The sequence below is a fragment of the Trichechus manatus genome, unplaced genomic scaffold (genome assembly GCF_000243295.1).
Source record: "Trichechus manatus latirostris isolate Lorelei unplaced genomic scaffold, TriManLat1.0 scaffold00003, whole genome shotgun sequence".
Lineage (NCBI taxonomy): Eukaryota > Metazoa > Chordata > Mammalia > Sirenia > Trichechidae > Trichechus > Trichechus manatus.
Window position 1 is genome coordinate 27,170,377 of NW_004443939.1, and position 18,944 is coordinate 27,189,320.

At 42.1% G+C, this 18,944-nt stretch overlaps 1 protein-coding gene across 1 annotated transcript in view; it reads left to right on the top strand.

Moving 5' to 3' along the window:
* Positions 1-3,045: 3,045 nt before the first annotated feature.
* GIPC2 (GIPC PDZ domain containing family member 2) overlaps positions 3,046-18,944 on the top strand; it is a 93,725-nt gene continuing 77,826 nt past the window's right edge. The window contains exon 1 of the mRNA XM_004369086.3: positions 3,046-3,309. Within this exon, the coding sequence (XP_004369143.1) occupies positions 3,067-3,309 (243 nt within the window). The 5' untranslated portion in view covers positions 3,046-3,066. The remainder of the gene's footprint in view (positions 3,310-18,944) is intronic.

An 18,944-nucleotide genomic window follows, 5' to 3' on the forward strand; every position in this document is an offset into this window, starting at 1 on the left:
CAACCTGCAGAGGTCAGGATCCACAACACATAAAATGGAGGACAACCACACAATACTGGGAATCATGGCCCAGGCAAGTTGACACATAACTCCAACCATCACAGGTTACATATACTTTATTTGCATAGTCCCACTTAATCATTGTGCGTGAGTCACAAAGACCATGGCTAGAGGGCCATATTAAGTAATTCACTGCACCACACGGGCTCTTAGGGTTTACAAATTATTTTACCTGCAAGTTTTAAATATTTACAAACAAAACTAGGCACAAAAGGTCTTGTATAATCATAAAACAAAAAACAACAAAAAAATGCAATAAAACTAAAGTGAATACAATTCAAATGAACATTACTTTAATATAGCAGATGATGTTTCCACTACCACCAGCTGCCGACACCAGTTGCCATCAAGTCGATTCCAATTAATGGCAACTTCATCTGTGTCAGAGTAGACTGTGCTCCATAGGGTTTTCGGTGGCTTATTTTCTGGAAGTAGGTTGCCAGGACTTTCTTCCAAGGTGCCTCTGGGTGGACTGGAATTTCCAAACTTTTGGTTAGCAGCTGAGGGTGTTAACTGTTTTTACCACCCAGGGATTTGAGATGATGTTTAGCTGATTCTAAATTGTCTCTTGTGTGTGAAATTGGTACTGACAGATACCATGACACAGCTTCTTTTGCATTTGACACTCTAACCAGAGTGCTAGGCAGTCTGTGCACTGCAGAAGATGACTGTCCAAGGGGACAAATGGGAGCTGAAGTCTGGCTTGAGGAACTTACCATGCCATGCAGCCTAGCAATGTGTTCTGTCTACCCAGACTGGTACACCTGTTTTTTAAATCATCTACTTTGAGAGGGTGCTTTTTCCTAATTTGTATAAAGGTGCCCTATACGCTAGCAGTGGCCCTGCCATGATGCTATGAGGCCATGATGACTTATTCTCCTTCTACTTTTCTTCAATCAAACTTTTGTGAGCTGTATAGTCATACAATGCGTTGTGAAGTTATTTGGCCTTCACTTGAGACATCATTAAGTTTCCTTTACTCTTTTCTCATTAACCCAAGACAATAAAATTGTTTGGTGCTATTTGGTGCCATAGCAATGATAAACACAATGGCAAATTCTAACCCTGCAATCCTGAGGTAGTATTCCATTTTCAGATAGTCACCCAGATGATGGAGAATGTTTATATTAATTTTTTTTTAAGTCATAGAAACATAAAACACAACATTTAAAGAGTTATCCTAAGAATTCATGGACTCCCCTCCCAAGTATAGCTGCTAACCTTAATTTCAGAAACAGATTTTTCAGGACTGAACTGATGCGAGAGGTGAAGGAAGGAAAAGGAAGTTTGGTATGGTGACTCACAGGTGTCTGGTCTGGGCCATTGAGTGCATGGTGGTCCTATTTACCGAAAGCAGGAGTTCTCCCTTCGCCTCCCCTCCTCCAAAAAAAAAGTTTAGGGGAAACGATGAGCTCTGCTTTGTACATTCCCTTTCTGGTAGACTGAACTGGAGATATAAATTTGGTAGTCAACAACATCTGTTGAATCCAAGAGAGTAAATGTGATCATTCAAGAACAGCCACAGAAAAAGAAGGGAAGGCAGACAAGGAAAAACAGCCTTGGGGAACAGAGTTTCCAGAGAAGCAGCTGGCAAGGTGCGTGAGGTGGGAGGAAAGGAAGCCAAGAGATGAGATTTAAGAAGAATGAAATGGTCAACAGAGTTAGATGTTAAAGGTCAAGACAAGGACTGAAAAGAGTTGATTATATTTGGTGATTAAAAAGTGCCGACCATAATCAGAGCAACTTGTGTGGAGTGTGGAGGCAAAGTCTGATCACAGTGAATCTAAGAGTGAAGGGAAGTTAGGAACTATAGCTAGCAATTCGAGACCGTTTTGCTTTGTTATGAAAATGTAGCTAGAGGGAACTGCAGGGAGTCAAAGTAAGCGATTTGAATTTGTGGACCCCCAGTGGCATCATGTGGAAAGGAGGAAGAGTCAACTAGTCATTTAAAAATAGAGATCCTTGAAGAGGGGGGATGGAGATCAGATCAAGGGCCAAAAGAAAGATTTCTTGGGAGTTTGGAGAAGGGAGGTGAGTGGAGTTACAGATACCAACAAAAAACCAAACCCACTGCCTTAGGGCCCATTCCGACTCTTAGTGACCCCACAGGATTTCCAAGGCTATATATCTCTGTGGAAGCTGACTGCCACAACTTTCTCTCGCGGAGCCGCTGGTAGTTTCAAACCACTGACCTTAGCCGTCTAGCGCTTTAACCACTGCTCCACCAGGCTCCCTGGAGCTACAGACAAAGGGTTGAGAATTGCGGGATTCACAGTTCACACATGATGGCCTCAATATTCTCTAAAGAGTCAGGGTTTTCTAGAGAGACAGAAAAGGGCAGAGGTGGGGCAAATGGCTCTGGCAGACTTCCGAACGTTTGGGAGAAAAAGTTGCGAGGGAGCGGGGAGAAGGGTTATTGAGAGGTGTTGAGGGCCGAGCTGAGGTTGCTGACCATCAATTTAATGTGGCATCAATCTCAAGATTATGTGACTTTTCTCTCCATTTCTGCCCTACGGGGTGTAAGGCGCAGAGAAAGCAGATGAAGGCTGACTTCTACTTAAATCCGTATCCCCAATGGCCTAGACGGACTGTACCGACTCGAAGGTCTTTGGCCGAATCTTGAGTGCCTCATGAATTTATGAAAAGCACCAGAAGGGCCTGTTTGTTTTTTAAGACGTGTGTTTTGTAGCTTCAGCATCCCAAGGACCTTACGGAAATGGAGCCATTTTTAAAAAGAAAAAGCTGGGAGGTGCGGGACTGTGCCCATCTTTCCTTCTCTTCGGAGGGAGAGCAGGTGGCTGGCTACTCTGGGTCCTCGCGGTGGACGAAGGGGCCCCAACCCGGCGCAGCCAGGCGGAAGCGCCTCTGCCATTGGCCCAGCGGCGGCCTTTACCTGCGCGGAGGCCCCATGGCAGGAGCGCAAAGTCCGTCCCGCCGGGCGGAGGCGGAGAGCGGAGGAAGAGGCCGTCCACAGCACCAGTGGGCTCCCGCCTTCAATCAGGCAAGATGCCCCTGGGGCTGCTGAGGAAGAAGAAAGCCAAAGTCAAAGCCAAGGAGACTGCCCAGCTGGTGGAGGACAAGCAGCCGGGGGCGGGCGGCGGGAGTCCCCCGGACCAGGTTCCCAGACGCAGGCTAGTTTTCCACACGCAGTTGGCACACGGCAGCGCCACGGGCAGAGTGGAGGATTTCTCCAGCATCCGGGAGCTCTACGCCAAGATCGCCGGCGTCTTTGAGATCTCGCCATCAGAGGTAAGCAGCCAGGTGTGCAGCCGCCGCTGCCTCTGCCCGCCTCTCGGACGCGCCGCGTCGGCTTCACTTTTGGCCTGGGAAGGTCGAGCTGTGCCTCCCCAAGCCCCAGATCGGATGCGGGTGGCGTCCGTAGGGAACTTCCCAGGGGTGAGTGGGAAGGGAGAGAGAAAGTCACACCTTCACGCTTGGAGATCCGGCCCCTGGGAAACTAGGGGCGACCTTTCTTCCTCACACAACTGGGCTTGCTCTCGAAGGCCTGGATTCAGCGATGCAAGGCAAGAGCAGTCAACACCCTCCCCATCTGGACTTTACTCTCCTATTTCTTCCGCAGGGATAAGAGGGTAGCGCTTCGCATCTGCGCAGAATAAGGGGGAAAAATAAATAAAAGTGCCTTCCAGATGATAAACCGAGGCCCACTTTGCCCCTCATCTGCCATTTCCGGTATCGACACCAGAAACCTTTTGGTGGTATTTCCAAGAAGTTTATTATGCCAAGGATGGATAGTTTAGAGCATTATACCTAACTTCATGGGACTAATTAAAAAAATTCTCATGGGGGAAATCAGCTCTAAATTTCATATCATACCCTTGAAAAGGGACAGGAATTTGCTTTAATTAGATTGAATGCGTGCATGTGTTAGTGCTTGGATATGGGAGTGATCTTGGCCGCACCAGTTTATGCTTCCTCGGTGTGGACATTTATGTGACCACTTTGTGTTTACCCAAGTGAACTGCAAATGTATATGTGAGAAGTTAGCCCAAGAAAATATTTTGTCTTTCTTCTTAGGAAAAGCACAAGATTGTATTGCCCTGCCATGCCAGGCGTGCAGAAACCGCCTTTCAGTGAGTGGCACTTAGCGGCATTTGAATTTCTGTTCTTTAATGTTGTTTATCAGGTTTGTTCAAGTGAAACTGAGGTCAAGGCAAAATTCCAAGAAGAGATGAAAGAGAGCTGGAAGTGTAATAGCTGTTCTTTCAGGTTCTCAGGCACTAAAGGGCAAATCACAAACCCATTTTATGAATTATTTGTATCAATGTATTGTAGTAAGTAATAATAACGCTTTACATTTGTACTCGTTGCCGGCGAGCCAGTGTGGACTCATAGCGACCTTATATAGAACTTTGCAATTTGAAAAACACTTTTACTGAAAAAATTTCCTTTTGATCTTCTCTAGGGTAGGTAGGTGGGCAGGTAGTCATTAGGGAACTAAGGACACGGTTTGGTGACTAATAAGCTTGTGAATCTAGGCTTTAACACTTTCTACCTGTTTGGCTTCAGACAAGCTTCTTACTTTCTCTCAGTCTAATATCCCTGTTTCACCTAGAGATAACTGAGGCTTTGAGGTTCAGAGCTTTTTTTTTTTTTTTCTTTCAGAATTACCTGTAGTAAGTGGCAGAGCCTGGATTCAAACCCAGGTTTTTTTTCTGACTCCAAAATCTATGAGGCTGTATTGCTTCCCAAGTTTTCCAGAGTCTCTCAGCAATAGCTTGGAAGCGGTGTTCAATATTTTCAGCTTCCAATACACTGACTTGCAAGATAAAATTCCAAAATAAAAAGATCAAAAAGAATTAATAAGTATATCCAGGATAAAATTTTGGTCATCATAGTATAGTATGTCATAAGTAACTCAGTAAATTTTGAAACAAGTAATTTATTAAAATAAAACACACATCAGTGAGGTTTCATTTCCCATCCTATTCCCCCAGCAAAGGGAATAGTGGTTTAAATTTCTGAGATGTCAGTGGAGTCAAAACAAAGTTTTTTCCCCTTCTAGGACTGAATAGATGGTTGATTCATAAATGGACTTGCCTTTTCTCTAGAGAGATGGCTATATGCATTCAAATTCCAAATACAAACCTGGGAAAAACTTTTTCTTCTTCTTCTTTTTTTGCTTATACAAATGATCTTTTCAATTAAAGCCTCAGACTCAACCACAGAAATGTTTATTGCCTCAAAAAGATGCTATTGAGATACAGACAACTGTGGATTACAACTATTCCATGGTCCCTGAAGGAGGAAGCTAATGAAGCCTATGAATCACTTAAGATTTAAATGGTAGCAATGCAAGGTGCAGTCTGCTATGATTATTACCTTGAAACAGATGGCCAATTATGCAAAAATCCCTTATATCTGATGTCTTTTTTAAAGCAACTAAATGAGAAATTCAATAAAAAGAAAAAGAAAAAGAAATCTTGTCTAAAGGAACACTTAACTCAATTTAAATGCAGGGACACTTACGGAAAGTTTAATACCATCTTTTAAAATATTCAGGTTGCATAAATGAGTTGATCATTAAACTCTTGGGCTGTAATCATAAATTTTTTGAAGGGGCATTTTGAATTTTTGGCCATTGTAGTTGTTTGACAAGTAGCTCATGCCATGACATGTTAACTTATTTCTCTATTATGTGAGAAGATTGTAGGAAAAGATAATGAATTTGAAAGAGCTTTTTTAGAAATAAATCAATTTTGTAGTTAGAAGCTTTGCATATTCAGAAACTGAAAACTCAGTTAGACTCATTTTTTGTATAGAATTCAGAAATTATTTCCTCTGATTTGGTTGTATTGATTTGTGTATGATGTTGCTAGTTGCTGTCTAGTCAATTATGACTCATAGTGACCCCATGTAACAGGGTAAAACTGCCCCATAGAGTTTTCTAGGCTGTAATCTTTATGGGAGTAGATTACCATGTCTTTCTGCTGAGGATCCACTGGGTGGGTTCGAACTGCCAACCTTTTGGTTAGCAGCCTAGTGCTTAACCACTTCACAACCAGGGCTCCTTTGTGTATGATACCAAACAAAACCCATTGCTGTTTAGTCAATTCTAACTCATAGCCAGGACTCCGAACTAAATCAGTCATGGTCAGTGAAGTGAAACTGGAACAGACCCGACTTTTAAAAATTTGGGTGATCTGGAACCACAACAAGAATGGGAAAACTTATGGGTTGAAGCCCTGGAATGAGAGACAGGAACCTGATGCATGAGATTGGATTACTGGCAGGACTGAGGAGAGTGGCACACATTTGAAGTGCTATGATCGGTCACCATCTTTGAGCAGGGCACCACCTTTTCCAACTCTGCCTAAAATCCCACGGGCAAGAGATTTGGTTGCTATGCAACACGTATGCTGCCTTTTTTCTAAAATGGAGATTACGTTTCTAGCAGGTCTCCAACCTGTAATTTTTTCCATTCTGGTTATGGTTCTGGTTCATCCAAATATAAAAAATTCAGGTCTGTTCTGGTGTTGCTTCCTTGGCCATGATTGAACCAGGAAGAATTGGTTTGAAGCTCATGGCAAACCTATAGGACAGAGTAGAACTGCCCCATAGGGTTTCTAAGGCTGCAAATCTTTATAAAAGCAGACTGCCTCATCTTTCTCCCATGGAGCGGCTGGTGAGTTCGAACTACTGATCTTTGGGTTAGCAGCTGAGTGCTTTAACCACTGTGCTACCAGGGCTCACATTTGTGTATGATAGTAGATGTCATGGATTGAATTGTGTCCCCCCAAAATATGTGTATCAATTTAGCTAGGCCACGATTCCCAGTATTGTGTGATTGTCCACCATTTTGTCATCTGATGTGATTTTCCTATGTTTTGTAAATCCTATCTCTATGATGTTGATGAGATGAGATTAGTGGCAGTTATGTTAATGAGGCAGGACACCAGTCTACAAGATATAAAGGAGAGAAGTGAGGAGAGAGACATGGAGACTACATACCACTAAGAAAGCAGCACCGAGAGCAGAATGTATGCTTTTGACCCCGGGTCCCTGAGCCTGAGAAGCTCCTCCACCAGGGATGAATGATAACAAGAATCTTTCCCCAGAGCTGACAGAGAGAGAAAGGCTTTCCCTGAGCTGGCACCCTGAATTTGGACTTCTAGCCTCCTAGACTGTGAGAGAATAAATTTCTGTTTGTTAAAGCCACCCACTTGTGGTATTTGTTATAGCAGCACAAGATGACTAAGACAATAGATACTGAATAGTTCATTGAATGACTGAATCAAATAAGTAGATATAGCTCCACCTCTCTTGATAAATAAAGCAATGTACTTGGGAAGCAGAAAAGGCAAGAATTGTGATTTTAATTTCAAGACCTATGATCATCGTACAAACATGGTGCTGGTATTACTCTTAAAAAAAACCCAAAAAGCAACAAAACCTTCTCTTGACACCTGTCCCTATCCCCTATGCTACTACTTCATTTCTCCTTTATAGCAGAATTCTTAGAAAGTTGCCATCTCCAGTTGATCTCTTCTCAAACTTTTTCTAACCAAGTTTTTGTGTGACCACTCCACCAAAATTGTACTTAATTAAGCACATCGAAGATCTTGGGGTTGCTAAATCCAGTGATCAATTCTTGGTCCTTACCTTAATTGATCCGCCAGCAGCCTTTGGCACGGTGATCATTCCCTTCTCCCTGAAGTGTTTTCTTCATGGGGCTCCCAGGATGGCATCCTCTCTTGGTTTTCTTCCTACCTAATGGATTTTTGCTTTCATTCTTTGCTGGTTTCTCTTCTTCTTCCTGACTTCTTAACGCTGGAGTTCCCCAGGGCACAGTCTTTGGGTCTCTTCCTTATATATTGTCACTTCCTTGATGACTTTATCTAGACTCATGGCTTAAGTACTGTGATAACTGCCAAATTTACCTCCAGCTTGTACCTCTCTCCTGAAAGCTATGCTTCTATATTCAACTGCCTACTGAATATGTTAAGATGGGTATATTTAAAACTAACTCATCTCCACGCCCCCCTCCTCCTTACACCTACTGCTTCTAGTCTTTTCCAACTCCCTTAATGGATAGTCCATCCTCCTCTGATGAAAGTTTTTGGAGTGATCCTTGACGCCTCTCTTTATATCACAGTTGCAGCCTATTAGCAACTTCTGTTGCCTTAATCTTCAACATACAGTCAAATCTGCGAAAGCTGGAACCTGTGTAAGTTGGAACCCTTTCAGAGAAGGGAAACTCAAATGTTTTCCACTAGTATAGAGTGATAGAAAAATGGTAAGAGTGCACCCTGTCAAAGGTGGAAAACTTGTGAGACCTGGAAAAACAAGGCAGTCCCATTGAGTTCCAGCTCTCACAGGTTTCACTGTATATCCAGATTCTTACCTCATCTTGCTAATCCCACCTCTGTCACCCTCATTCAGACTTCATCATCACTGTCTGGATAATTGTAGCACACTCCTCACTGGTCTCCCTGCTTCAGCCCTTGCCTCTTTACCGTCTGTATCTCATCTCTCTGCTCAAAACCCTCTGATGGCTGCCCATTTCACTTAAAGCAAAAGCTAAAACTCTATGATGGCCTAAAGGCCCTGTTAGCTCTAACATAATTCCTTGTGCTCCAGCCAGTCTGGCCTCCTGGCTATTCCTCGAACATTGGAGCCTTAGTGTTTTCCTGCTGTCTGTCCTCTCTGCCAGGATGTTCTTCCTGCAAAATGCTCTTCTTCCTGTATGTTTGCTCTCAGTGAGGTCATCACTGATAATTCTGTTTAAAATTGTAACTTCCCCTATTCCTCAATCTCCTTTCCTACTTACTGTTTTATTAAACTTACTGTTTATGGTATATCTCGCCCCCCTACCCCTCCATAAATATAATCTCCACGAGGGCAAGGATTTTTGGCTGTTTGTTTACTGATATAGCACCAAGGGCCTGGTACTGTACAAATAACATAGTTTAGAAATATTTGTTAAACAAGAGAATCCTCACAAGTACAGTACTTAAAATCATGTATCGTTAATGTAAAACTTTAGTACTGGTTATAGTACTGGTATTTTAGGTAGGTGTTTTAATTTTTTTTGTTTATTGTTGTAGTTTAAGTGAAAGTTTACATTTCAAGTTAGTTTCTCATACAAAAATTTATACATACATTGTTATGTGACCCTAGTTGCTCTCCCTGTACTGTGACAGCATACTCCTCCTTTCCACCCCTGATTTCCCGTGTCCATTCAACCAGCTTCTAACCCTGTCTGCATTCTCATCTCACCTCCAGACAGAAGCTGCCCAGGTGTTAATTTTTTGATATTGTAGTATGAGGAAAGAGTGAGACTAGCCTTTATTGGGGGAGTGGGTAGAAGTGAGGACAATCACTCATATCTTGAAGGAGGATTAAGAAGCTGTAGTATGGAGAATCTGGGAAGCTAAGTAAAAGAGTTACTTAGTATCAGATGCTTGCATTGCCACAAATTCCAGAAATGTTGATGCTGTTTGCAAACAAAGTCACTTCCTAAATGAGTTACAGTGTAGGGGAAGTTGCCTTGTGAGTCTTCCGAGAAACCGCCTTCCTAACTCGCTGGCACAAACACGGAGCTCTTATGAAAGCCGATATTCTGTATTTATGTGGCACTTCTGAAGAACATGAAATGCTCTGCAGACTTCATCATTTCCCAGCAATGCAGATAACTGGCAAGTGGAACTGCCGTTTTTCTTTTTTGACAAATGGGGAATCTGGGAAGAATATAGCAAAACGGGCTTCACTAACTTGCACACAGCCCTCCTCCCCCACCTAGGAAAAGCAAACAACAAAAACCCACAAAAAAATGAAGGAACTAGGAATTTGGTGTGAATTTTACCAACGAGCTCTGAGGACTCTAAAGCAAGGTTAGCAAAATCGAGTTGAAAATGTGTAAGAAAGAGAAAAGCGGTCCTTGATACTGGGAACTGGCTAAGCCTTGGCATTTTCCTTGGCAGTTCTCCATGAACAATTTCACAGCACATCAACATCAGACAAGGCCACTCTGTGACTGTGATGTATCAAGACGAAAACAAGACCACTCTGTAATTATGTCTAAACAGGCAAAAATATGAATGTTATCCAAACTATAAAATGACCAGACATCCCCCTATCCTGGCTAACATGAGTGACTGCTGCTCCTTTACCAGTCACAGCTTTAGCTTTGATCAATTTTTCCCACCTTATAGATAGGTTGGCATCCCTGAGTGGTGCAAATGGTTAAGTGCTCAGTTTAACTGAAAAGTTGGCAGCTCTAATACACTCAGAGATGCCTTGGAAGAAAGGCCTGGTGATCTACTTCTGTAAGGTCACAGACATTGAAAGCCCTGTGGAGCAAAGTTCTACTCTGACACACATAAGGTCACTATGAACCAGAATCAACTCAATGGCAAATGTTTTTTGGTCCTTGACAGCATCCAATCCAGAACAAACACTTACTTGAACTCTCTCCAAAATCACTTAACACAAGACCAAATCCTGTGATAAATTCTTTCTAAAATCCTCTTAATAAGACGTGATGTGGGGTAAAGGACCTAGTTTTACCCTGAGTAAGGAGTCCTGGGCTCTAGAGAAGTAACCCTGGAAGTAATTGGGGAGCCTTGGTCTGGGACTTTCAGGCCACACCTGAAAATTTGTGCTGATGAGTGGGGGCTGGCCAGACCAGAAAAGACTCACCTGGGAGGCTGATAGCAACTAGCCTCAGGAGGTATGATTTAGCCTGTCATGCAGGACTGGCTGATGGAAGCCCTGAACAGAGAGCTTCCTGGTTGATGAGAACACCTGTTCTTGGAAGGGCAGCAGGTCCCTTGGAATATGGAAGCTTTGCATTGGGAACCCTCCCAGACCTCGCCCTAGGCAGCTCTTCATTTGTATTTTTTTGGCTGTAATCTGTAGTCATAAGTATGGTATAAAACCCATTGCCATTGAGTTGATTCCCACTCATAGCAACCCTATGTAGCACAGAGTAGAACTGCCCCATACGGTTTTCAAGGCTATAATCTTTACAGAAGCAGACTGCGACGTCTTTCTCTCACAGAGCAGCTGGTGGGTGTGAACACCGACCTTTGGATTAGCAGCCAAGCATTTAACCACTGTGCCACAAGTATGGTATACGCTCCATGAATTCTGTGAATTGTTCCAGCAAATTCTTGAACCCAATGAGGCAGTGGGAGTCAGCAGGTCAGAAAGTAAAGGGGCCATGTGGACTCCTGAGCTTGCACCTGGTATCCTGAAGGGTTAGTGGGAAACCAGCTCCAAATTTGTGGCCAGGAAGATAGTTGAGGTGTCCCCAAACTTGGCAGCTGGTGTCTGCCTATTTGGCAGTCTGATCCGAAGGACAGTGTCCTTTTAACTTGTGAGCTCTGAATTAGTTCCAGGTGGCTAGGCTTAGAGACAAGTGCTGCATGGGGGTGGGCAGGAGGGGCAGCTAGCCATGAGGATGGAGAAGTAGGAATGTGAGGACTGGCTTAATCTTCACATTTTGGGATTAGATTAATGTTTATCACACACATGGGTTCTCCATGGAGTGTGCATTACCCTTGTTGCAAGGAGCAGTAAACATATAGATGTGAATTCCTGGTGGTCTTTGACGGGAGGGCATTGACAATTGTCACTGATATATTTATTTGGCTGATTATTATAATGCAGATTCTAAAGAGCCACCCTGAATATTATTTCTCTGTCTCTACTCATCCTCTCTTTTAATATTTAGATTAGCCTTTTAGTGTTATATTAGTCTTCCTGAAGCACAGCTCTGATCATACCAGTCTACTCAACAAACCTTCAGCACTTCAGTTGGCTTACAGTCTCCACCATACTCGTAAGCATAATATTCAGGACCTTCCAGAATCTGCCCTGTCTGATGTTAGCTCCCCTTCAGTCTCTCCATGGCCCCAGCGAAACTGCATGTTGCATATTTCCTGCTGCCTCTTGAGTCCTGTCCTGTACCTACGGCTCCAATGTTATCGCCAAACAATCCTCTCTTACATTCCAGAATATTTAGCTATTCCTTTCCTCTTTGCTTTTTCTCACTTCTTTGTTCCAATAGCTCCTACTCAACCTTTCAAATCTCAGCTGTCACCTTCTCCCTGAATTTAGCACATTGAATTGAATTTAGTTACTCATCTCCCCTTGAGGGTGGAACTATTTATTTTTTTTTATTTTTTAAATCTCATTGCCAGCATGCACTAGCATCCCTGCATGGTTTAGGTGCTCCATAAAAGTTAGATAAATAAAAGTAGATGATGGATATAGGAGGCAATGAAGCAGAAGATGTAGCTAGTAGCTAGACTACAACTGTCCTTGAAGCTGTTCAGATTTTATTCTGTAGACAACAAGAATAACTAGAATTTTGATCTCTGACTTTTGTTTTATAAAGTAGGACAATGAGCAACCATCCATTCATTAGATTTTCTTTATAAATAATGTTTGATTTAAGTTGCATATAATGGTATTTTCTGGAATTTTGTGGTGACATCTGAGAAGGTCTAGATATATTACCGTCATTGTGTATGCTTAGTATTCCCTCGTGAGGGTCAGCCTCATTTTTTAAATTTTTGTTTATTTTTTGTTGTACTCTAAGTGAAAGTTTACAATTCAAGTTAGTCTCTTATACAAAAATTTATAATACATTGTTATGTGACCCTAATTCCTCTCCCTGTACTGTGACAGCACACTCCTCCTTTCCGCCCCTGATTTCCGTGTCCGTTCAACCAGCTCCTGACCCTCTCTGCCTTCTCATCTCATCTCCAGACAGGAGCTGCCCATTTAGTCTCATTTATCTACTTGAGCTAAGAAGCACACTCTTCACGAGTATCATTTTATGTCCCATAGTCCAGTCTAATCTTTATCTGAAGAGTTGTCAGCCTCATTTTTATATGAAGACACTCAAGCAAGAAAAATCATGACTCTTTTTGAGAAGCAGGAGGAGAATCCAGATTATAGACCTCATTGCATACGGAAGGTAATAAATGGATAAGACCATTTCCCTTTGTGCCGTAAATCCCCTAAAGTAGGGGCGTGAACAACCCTAGGATAAAGTTCGAACCCCTGGGCAGGGCCAGACTCGTCTCCAAGCCCCTGCTACATCATAGCCCGATGGCTGGCCCCTGCCTCTTCCCTCAGCTGCTTCCACCTGAGTGGATATGATAGGCTCTTGAAGCATGCAAGAGATGGAGATACAGGCAGTCCCCAGGTTAGAATGATATCAGTTCCTAAGTGTGTCTTTAAGTTGAATTTGTAGGTGAGTCGGAACAGGCACATATGATCTTATTTAGCCTTGCTTTAGTGAAAGAAGGAGCCCTGGTGGCGCAGTGGTTAAAGCACATGGCTGCTAACCAAAAGGTTGGCTGTTTGAAACCACCAGTGGCTCTGTGGGAGAAAGATGTGGCAGTCTGCTTCCATGAAGATTTACAGCTTTGGAAATCCTATGGGGGCAGTTCTCCTCTGTCCTATAGGGTTGCTATAAGTCACAGTTGACTCGATGGCAGTGTGTTTGGCTAGTGCAAGTAAAGGCTTGTAGATTTTTCAGTGATTTAAAAGCCACATGTGCAGGAAGTGAAGGTGATTGTGATAAATTTGTTGTGAGTAGGGGTTGGTTCATTTCTTTCAATGTGAGGGCAAATTTACATAACATTAAAGGGCAAGTACAAGTTGTTCATAAGGAGCCCTGGTGGTGCAGTGGTTAAGCGCTTGGATGCTAAGCTACCCAAAATGTCTGCAGTTTGAACCCACCAGTCGCTCAGTGGGGAAAGATGTGGTATGGTAGTCTGCTTCCATAAAGATTACAGCCTTCAAAACCCTGTGGGGCAGTTCTGCTCTATCCTATAGTGTTGCTATAAGTTGGAATCGACTTGAAAACAACAGGTTTTGGTTTATACAGGGAGATAAGAAAGCCCAGGTCAGCCTCTATAGCTGCTGAGGTTCCATGGAAAACTGGAAAAGCATTCATGCTGTCTAGGTTAAAGCAATAGCTCTAGACTCTGGAGAACCAACAGCAAGTCTTCCTGTCCTTTACCCTCCATCTCATCCTCTCTCAGTCTTCTACTTATTCTGCTTTTGACTGATTCTCTTCTCTCATCCTCTTGACTTTGCTGTTTTAAGGCCCTTACTTATTGCCTCCTCTCTTTGTGACTTTGTTTTTCTTTGCCTCTCTACTCTCTGGGTCCCCCTCTGTGTGTTTCAAATCCAAACTCCCTAAGGGAGTTTCTGTTGTGTCAGCCAGTCATGGTACAGTAGAGGTGGGACAGGAACCATGGCCTGTGGTCAGGGCCCCAACTCTGGTCTGACATACAGGATTATGTGGTACAGAGGCAGGCGAACAGTGTGTAAGGAGTCCACAGGAGAGGACCATAGGCATGGCACGTATTCTGAGGCTTCTTGAATCAGGGGAATAGAAATGGCAGATATCTTCCATGGCTTGTCCAGAACATCAAACTACTTGCAGTTCGCTGACTTTTATATGTTCTGTCCTTAACCTGAAGATCTTTCTCCTATTGTTCCCCTGTTAATGCCTACTTACTCTGCACAACCTGGGAGTCACTACCTACAGCTTTCCCTCCACCCCAGGACTGGGTGACATGCCTCTCATCTGAGCTTCCATTACTCTTATCAGACTGAGTGGTAATTGTTGATTTACTTGGCAGTCTCCTCCATAAGACTGAGAGCTGCTCTGGGCAGAGACTGGCAGTTAGTACACATTTCTTTTCAACAAGTTTTTATTATTAAATACAAAATAAATGGATAAAAGCACATAAAAGAAGTTTACAGCTTAGAGAGTGTTATGGATTGAATTGTGCCCCCCAAAATGTGTGTCAGCTTGGCTAGGCCATAATTCTCAGTACTGTGTGGTTGTCTTGCATTTTATCATCTGATGTAATTTTCCTATGTGTTGTGAATCCTAATTTCTGCCTGTTGTTAATGAGTCAAGATTAGGTTATGTTAAAGAGGATTAGGATGCAACACCCTCACTCAGGTCACAGTCCTGATCCAATGTAAGGAGAGTTTCCCTGGGGTGTGACCTGTATCACCTTTTATCTTACAAGAGCTAAAAGGAAAGAGAAGCAGGCAGAGAGATAGGTACCTCATTATCACCAAGCAAGAGGGAACTGAGCATGTCCTTTGGACCTGGGGTCCCTGTGCTGAGAAGCTCTCTGAGAAGACCAGGGGAAGATTGATGACAAGGACCTTCCCCACCAGAGCCGAAGGAGAGAAAAAGCCTTCCCCTGGAGCTGGTGCCCTGAATTTGGACTTCTAGCCCCGCAAACTGTGGGAGAATAAATTTCTTTTTGTTAGAGCCATCCACTTGTGGTATTTCTGTTACAGCAGTACTAGATAACTAACACAGGGAGTGAGTTGAACATTCATATAACCACACCATGTCAAGAGATAGAACCTTGCCAGGCACCCCGCCTCCCCACCAGTTGCTGCCGAGTCATTCTGACTCAAGACTACCCAATGTGTGTTACAGAACTGTGCTCCACAGGGTTTTTAAATGGCTGACTTTTTGGAAGTAGATCACTAGACCTTTTTTCTAAGGTACCGCTGGGTGGACTTGAACCTCTAAAGTTTTGGTTAGCAGCTGAGTGTGTTAATCATTTGAACCACCCAGGGACTCCGTCAAGTCACCCCAGAACCTTCCATCTGCTCCCTCCCACCTGCCCCTCAAGAGTAACTACTGACTTTTGTGGTAATGAATTCTTTATTTTCTTTATAGTCTTATCACCTTAGTGTGCTTTCCTAAACACCATAATTTACTTTTGACTGCTTTAAAATATATTTTGAGTCTCCTTTAATCTATAGGTTTCCCCTACATCTTGTTTTTTTTCCCTCCCAATTTATTTGTTGAAAAATCCAGATCATCCTGTAGGGTTTCCCATAACTTGTATTTTGCTCTTTCATATTTGTAGTGTAGTTTTAACATCCTCTGTTATCAGTATTTCTCGTAAATTGACAGTTCTGTGTTAAAGCTTAATCAGATAAGTTGTTTTGCTGGCATGACTGTATCATTAAAAAAAAAAACAACAAAAAAACCCAGAAACTCAAATCCATTACCATTAAGTCGATTCCAACTCATAGCAACCCTAAAGGACAGAGTGGAACTGCTCTCTAGGGTTTCCAAGGAGCACCTGGTGGATTTGAACTGCCGACCTGTTAGCTAGCAGCTGTAGCTCTTAACCGCTGTGCCACCAGGGTTTCTGACTGTATCATAGGGATAGTCAAATTTGTCTACTGAATGAATAAATAAATAAAATTAACAGGGCAAGTAGGATAAGTACCTTTTATAATACTGTTAATATTCCTGTTGGAACAGATTCTAGACCATTTTAAAAAGTCCTGTGTTCTGTGTATCAGTTGTATAGTGTAGTGACTGTTTCCTTCCAGAGCCCTCTGAAGGCTTCTGTAAATCTATGGCTAGAACTGTTTGTAAGCCCTTAATCCCTAATAAACCCTCCCAGCCATGCCCTTGGCAGGGATAGCTGCTTCCTTACTACATCTCAAAAAAATGCTGGCTGAATTTTAATTCTTTAAAAGAAAGTTACTGGGGAGATAACATCCTGATGTATGTACAGAGAAGCAAGTGTTGGAAAAAAATATGAAAAAGACCTTGAATAAGAGCTGTTTATCAGATGAAAATGTGTATTTTATCATTTTACGTGTTATAAATTTATACGAGAGAGTAATTATAATGTATTTTTTGAATATAAAGCACCCATATTAGGCCTGTTCAGTCTTAAATTTCTTTTCTTTTTTTATATTGGCATGTTTTTCGTTTTTTTTTAATTCTTGTAATTCAGTCTTAAATTTCACTAAAATTTTTTGATCGCTGACATTGTGATGTTCACTGTTCCAAATCTAAGGATACATTGGTGAACGGAATATACAATGATCCCTGCTTGCATGGAGCTTACATTCTAGTCCTTGTTCTCTGAGATGGGTGCTACTCAAGTCAGTGACCAATAGCAGCCAGACTGAGTACAATGAGTATTCATTGATCTATTCTCTCGGCCTTTACAATGTGGAGTTTTTTTTTTTTTTTTTTAAATTTGCATTTCTTGCATTATAAGAAAAAGAGGCCTAGAAGCTATTGCCAAGCTGGAGGAAAACGTAAGAATGTTTATACTTTTTGCTGCGCAACCCTACATCATATATCTGGTCACTCAATATTTCCTCTGTACTCTATACTCGTTTTTCTTTTTTATCATGATAAATATGTAAGTAACAAAATATTTGTCATTTCCACATTTTTCCCATGTCAATTGCCTCAGAATGTTGAATTTTTAAAAAGTTTCCTTGATATCCTTAGGCAGCCAGCTTGTTATCAGTTGGTAGATGTGTGTTTAGGAACTACTGGATTAAAGCAGGATGTCCACAGTCTTTTCCAGCTTGAATGTTACTTCAGAGTCTGCATTCAATTAAAAACGTTTGAGTGCCATCTTTGTAAAACGTTTTAAAGGACATACAAAGGTAACTAAGACAGTACCTGTCTCATAGAGTTCATAGTATATAGGGATGGTGGTAGTAAAAGGAAGCTATGACAAGTCTACATATATATATAATTTTATTTTGTTATTGAGAATATACACAGCAAAACACCCACCAATTCAACAGTTTCTACATGTACTCTTTAGTGACATTGATTACTTTTTTCGAGTTGTATGACCATTCTCACTCTTCTTTTCTGAATTGTTCCTCACCCATTAACATTAATTTACTGCCCCTTAAGGTTCCTGTCTAATCTTTTGAGTTGCTGTTGTCAGTTTGATCCCATATAGATATTTCTTAAAAGAGTATAATGCTCAAGGCAGACATTTTTTACTAGTTAAGCTAAACTATTGTTTGGTTTTAAGAAGACTTCTGGCAATGTTTCTGGTTTAAGGTTTAAAGATTATCTTAGGGCCATAGTTTCAGGGGTTCATACAACCTTCTTGGCTCCAGGAATTCTGGAGTCCATGAGAATTTTAAATTATGTTCTGCATTTTACCCCTTTTGATCAGGATTCTTCTATGGAAGCTTTGATCAAAATGTTCAGTAATAGTAGCTGTGCACCATCCACCTCTTCCGGTCTCATGACAAAAGAGGCAGTTGTTCACAGAAGCATCCACATATATTTTTAATACAGGGTGAAATATGATAAAGGCTATCATTGGTATCTAATATGCAGGTGGGGGAAGGAGCCCTGGTGGTGTAGTGGTGGAGTGCTTGGCTGCTAACTGAAAGGTCCCGTTTGAACCCACCCAGGGGCTCCACAGGAGAAAGTCCTGGCGATATGCTCACATAAAGATTTCAGCCTAAGAAACCCTACAGGGCAGTTCTACTTTGTCACATGGGGTTGCTATGAGTTGAAAATCGATTTGACAGCACCTAACAACAATGACATGCAGATGAAGATGTGGGAGGCAGAGGTCAAAGAAGGGTGAGATGGAATCTGGTTGGAACAGTTATGGAAGAGCCACCCAAGTGTTTAGCCATATGTACATTTACTGCTGTATGTATATACCTAGATTCCATAAAGGCCAAACTATAACTACGTAGGAAAATGTGGCACCAAACCAGGAAAAAAAAAAGACCTCAAGTTAGAGGTGGTTTTCTTCATTACTAAAAAACTAAATAAAACAGCAAAAGTTCTCTCTACTTTGTGAGTGGATAGACAATAGAAATCCTTGGAATGGCAGAGACCTTGATGTGTTTAAATGGTCATTTAGAAATCAATTTCTTCTTGTTAGAGACATACTTAACAAAGAGCTTAAAACTGAATGCTTTCCAGAAAGTCACATAGATGGGGGTCTGTGTGGATAGAACCCACAACATGTGGAGGCTTCTGCCTGAGTCTCTTCCTTCAGCCAAGAGGCAGCTTTTTAACCACCATGGAGCCCTCTCACAAGCCCTGGACCAAGTGGAAA